The 590-nt window shown below is 63.6% G+C and overlaps 1 protein-coding gene across 1 annotated transcript in view; it reads left to right on the top strand.

Annotated features, from left to right (window-relative positions):
- Positions 1 to 115: 115 nt before the first annotated feature.
- The window catches only part of MNEG_13208 (hypothetical protein), a gene marked incomplete at both ends in the record, with an annotated part of 3,105 nt that continues 2,630 nt past the window's right edge, over positions 116 to 590 (top strand). The window contains one exon of the mRNA XM_014038321.1: positions 116 to 165. Coding sequence (XP_013893775.1) covers positions 116 to 165 — 50 coding nt within the window. The remainder of the gene's footprint in view (positions 166 to 590) is intronic.

Here is a 590-nt window from a genome sequence, read left to right as displayed (position 1 = left end):
CCTGGGGCCACAGCATCCCCCGCCCAGCCAGCCCAACAACCCCGCCTGCAATCTGCCATGGGACGCGCCGTTTGCCCCCAGCTACAAGGGTGGAAACGGCAGCCTGCAGCTGACAATGTGCAACTGGTACCTGCCGCAGGGGCCCAACGTGCCCGCGATACAGAGGTGGGCGCGGCCTGCGGCTTGCTGGAGGGGCCCGCACATCGTTGTTTGACGTGCTTGTACGCGGGTGTCCTCACATCATATAAGTACCTGAGCGCTCACACAAACAACCGCAAACATGCGCGTGCGCCTGCGCACGCGCACAAGCACGCATGCACAAACACGCGCATGCACCTACGCACACATGCGCGCACACACGCACACACACACACACACACGCACGTACATACACACACATACACAACCAAAAACACACACACACACTCACACACACACACGCGCACGCGCGCACGCACGCACGCACGCACGCACGCACGCACGCACGCACGCAGGCACGTACACACACACACACACCCCTTTCCCCACACACGTCCCTCTCCATCTCGTCCCGCCCCCCGCCCCCCACCCCCACAGGTTCCTGTGGCAGG

The sequence above is a fragment of the Monoraphidium neglectum genome (genome assembly GCF_000611645.1).
Source record: "Monoraphidium neglectum strain SAG 48.87 unplaced genomic scaffold scaffold03690, whole genome shotgun sequence".
Lineage (NCBI taxonomy): Eukaryota > Viridiplantae > Chlorophyta > Chlorophyceae > Sphaeropleales > Selenastraceae > Monoraphidium > Monoraphidium neglectum.
Note: the sequence above shows the minus strand (reverse complement) of the source record. Positions and strands in the feature narration are given on the sequence as shown.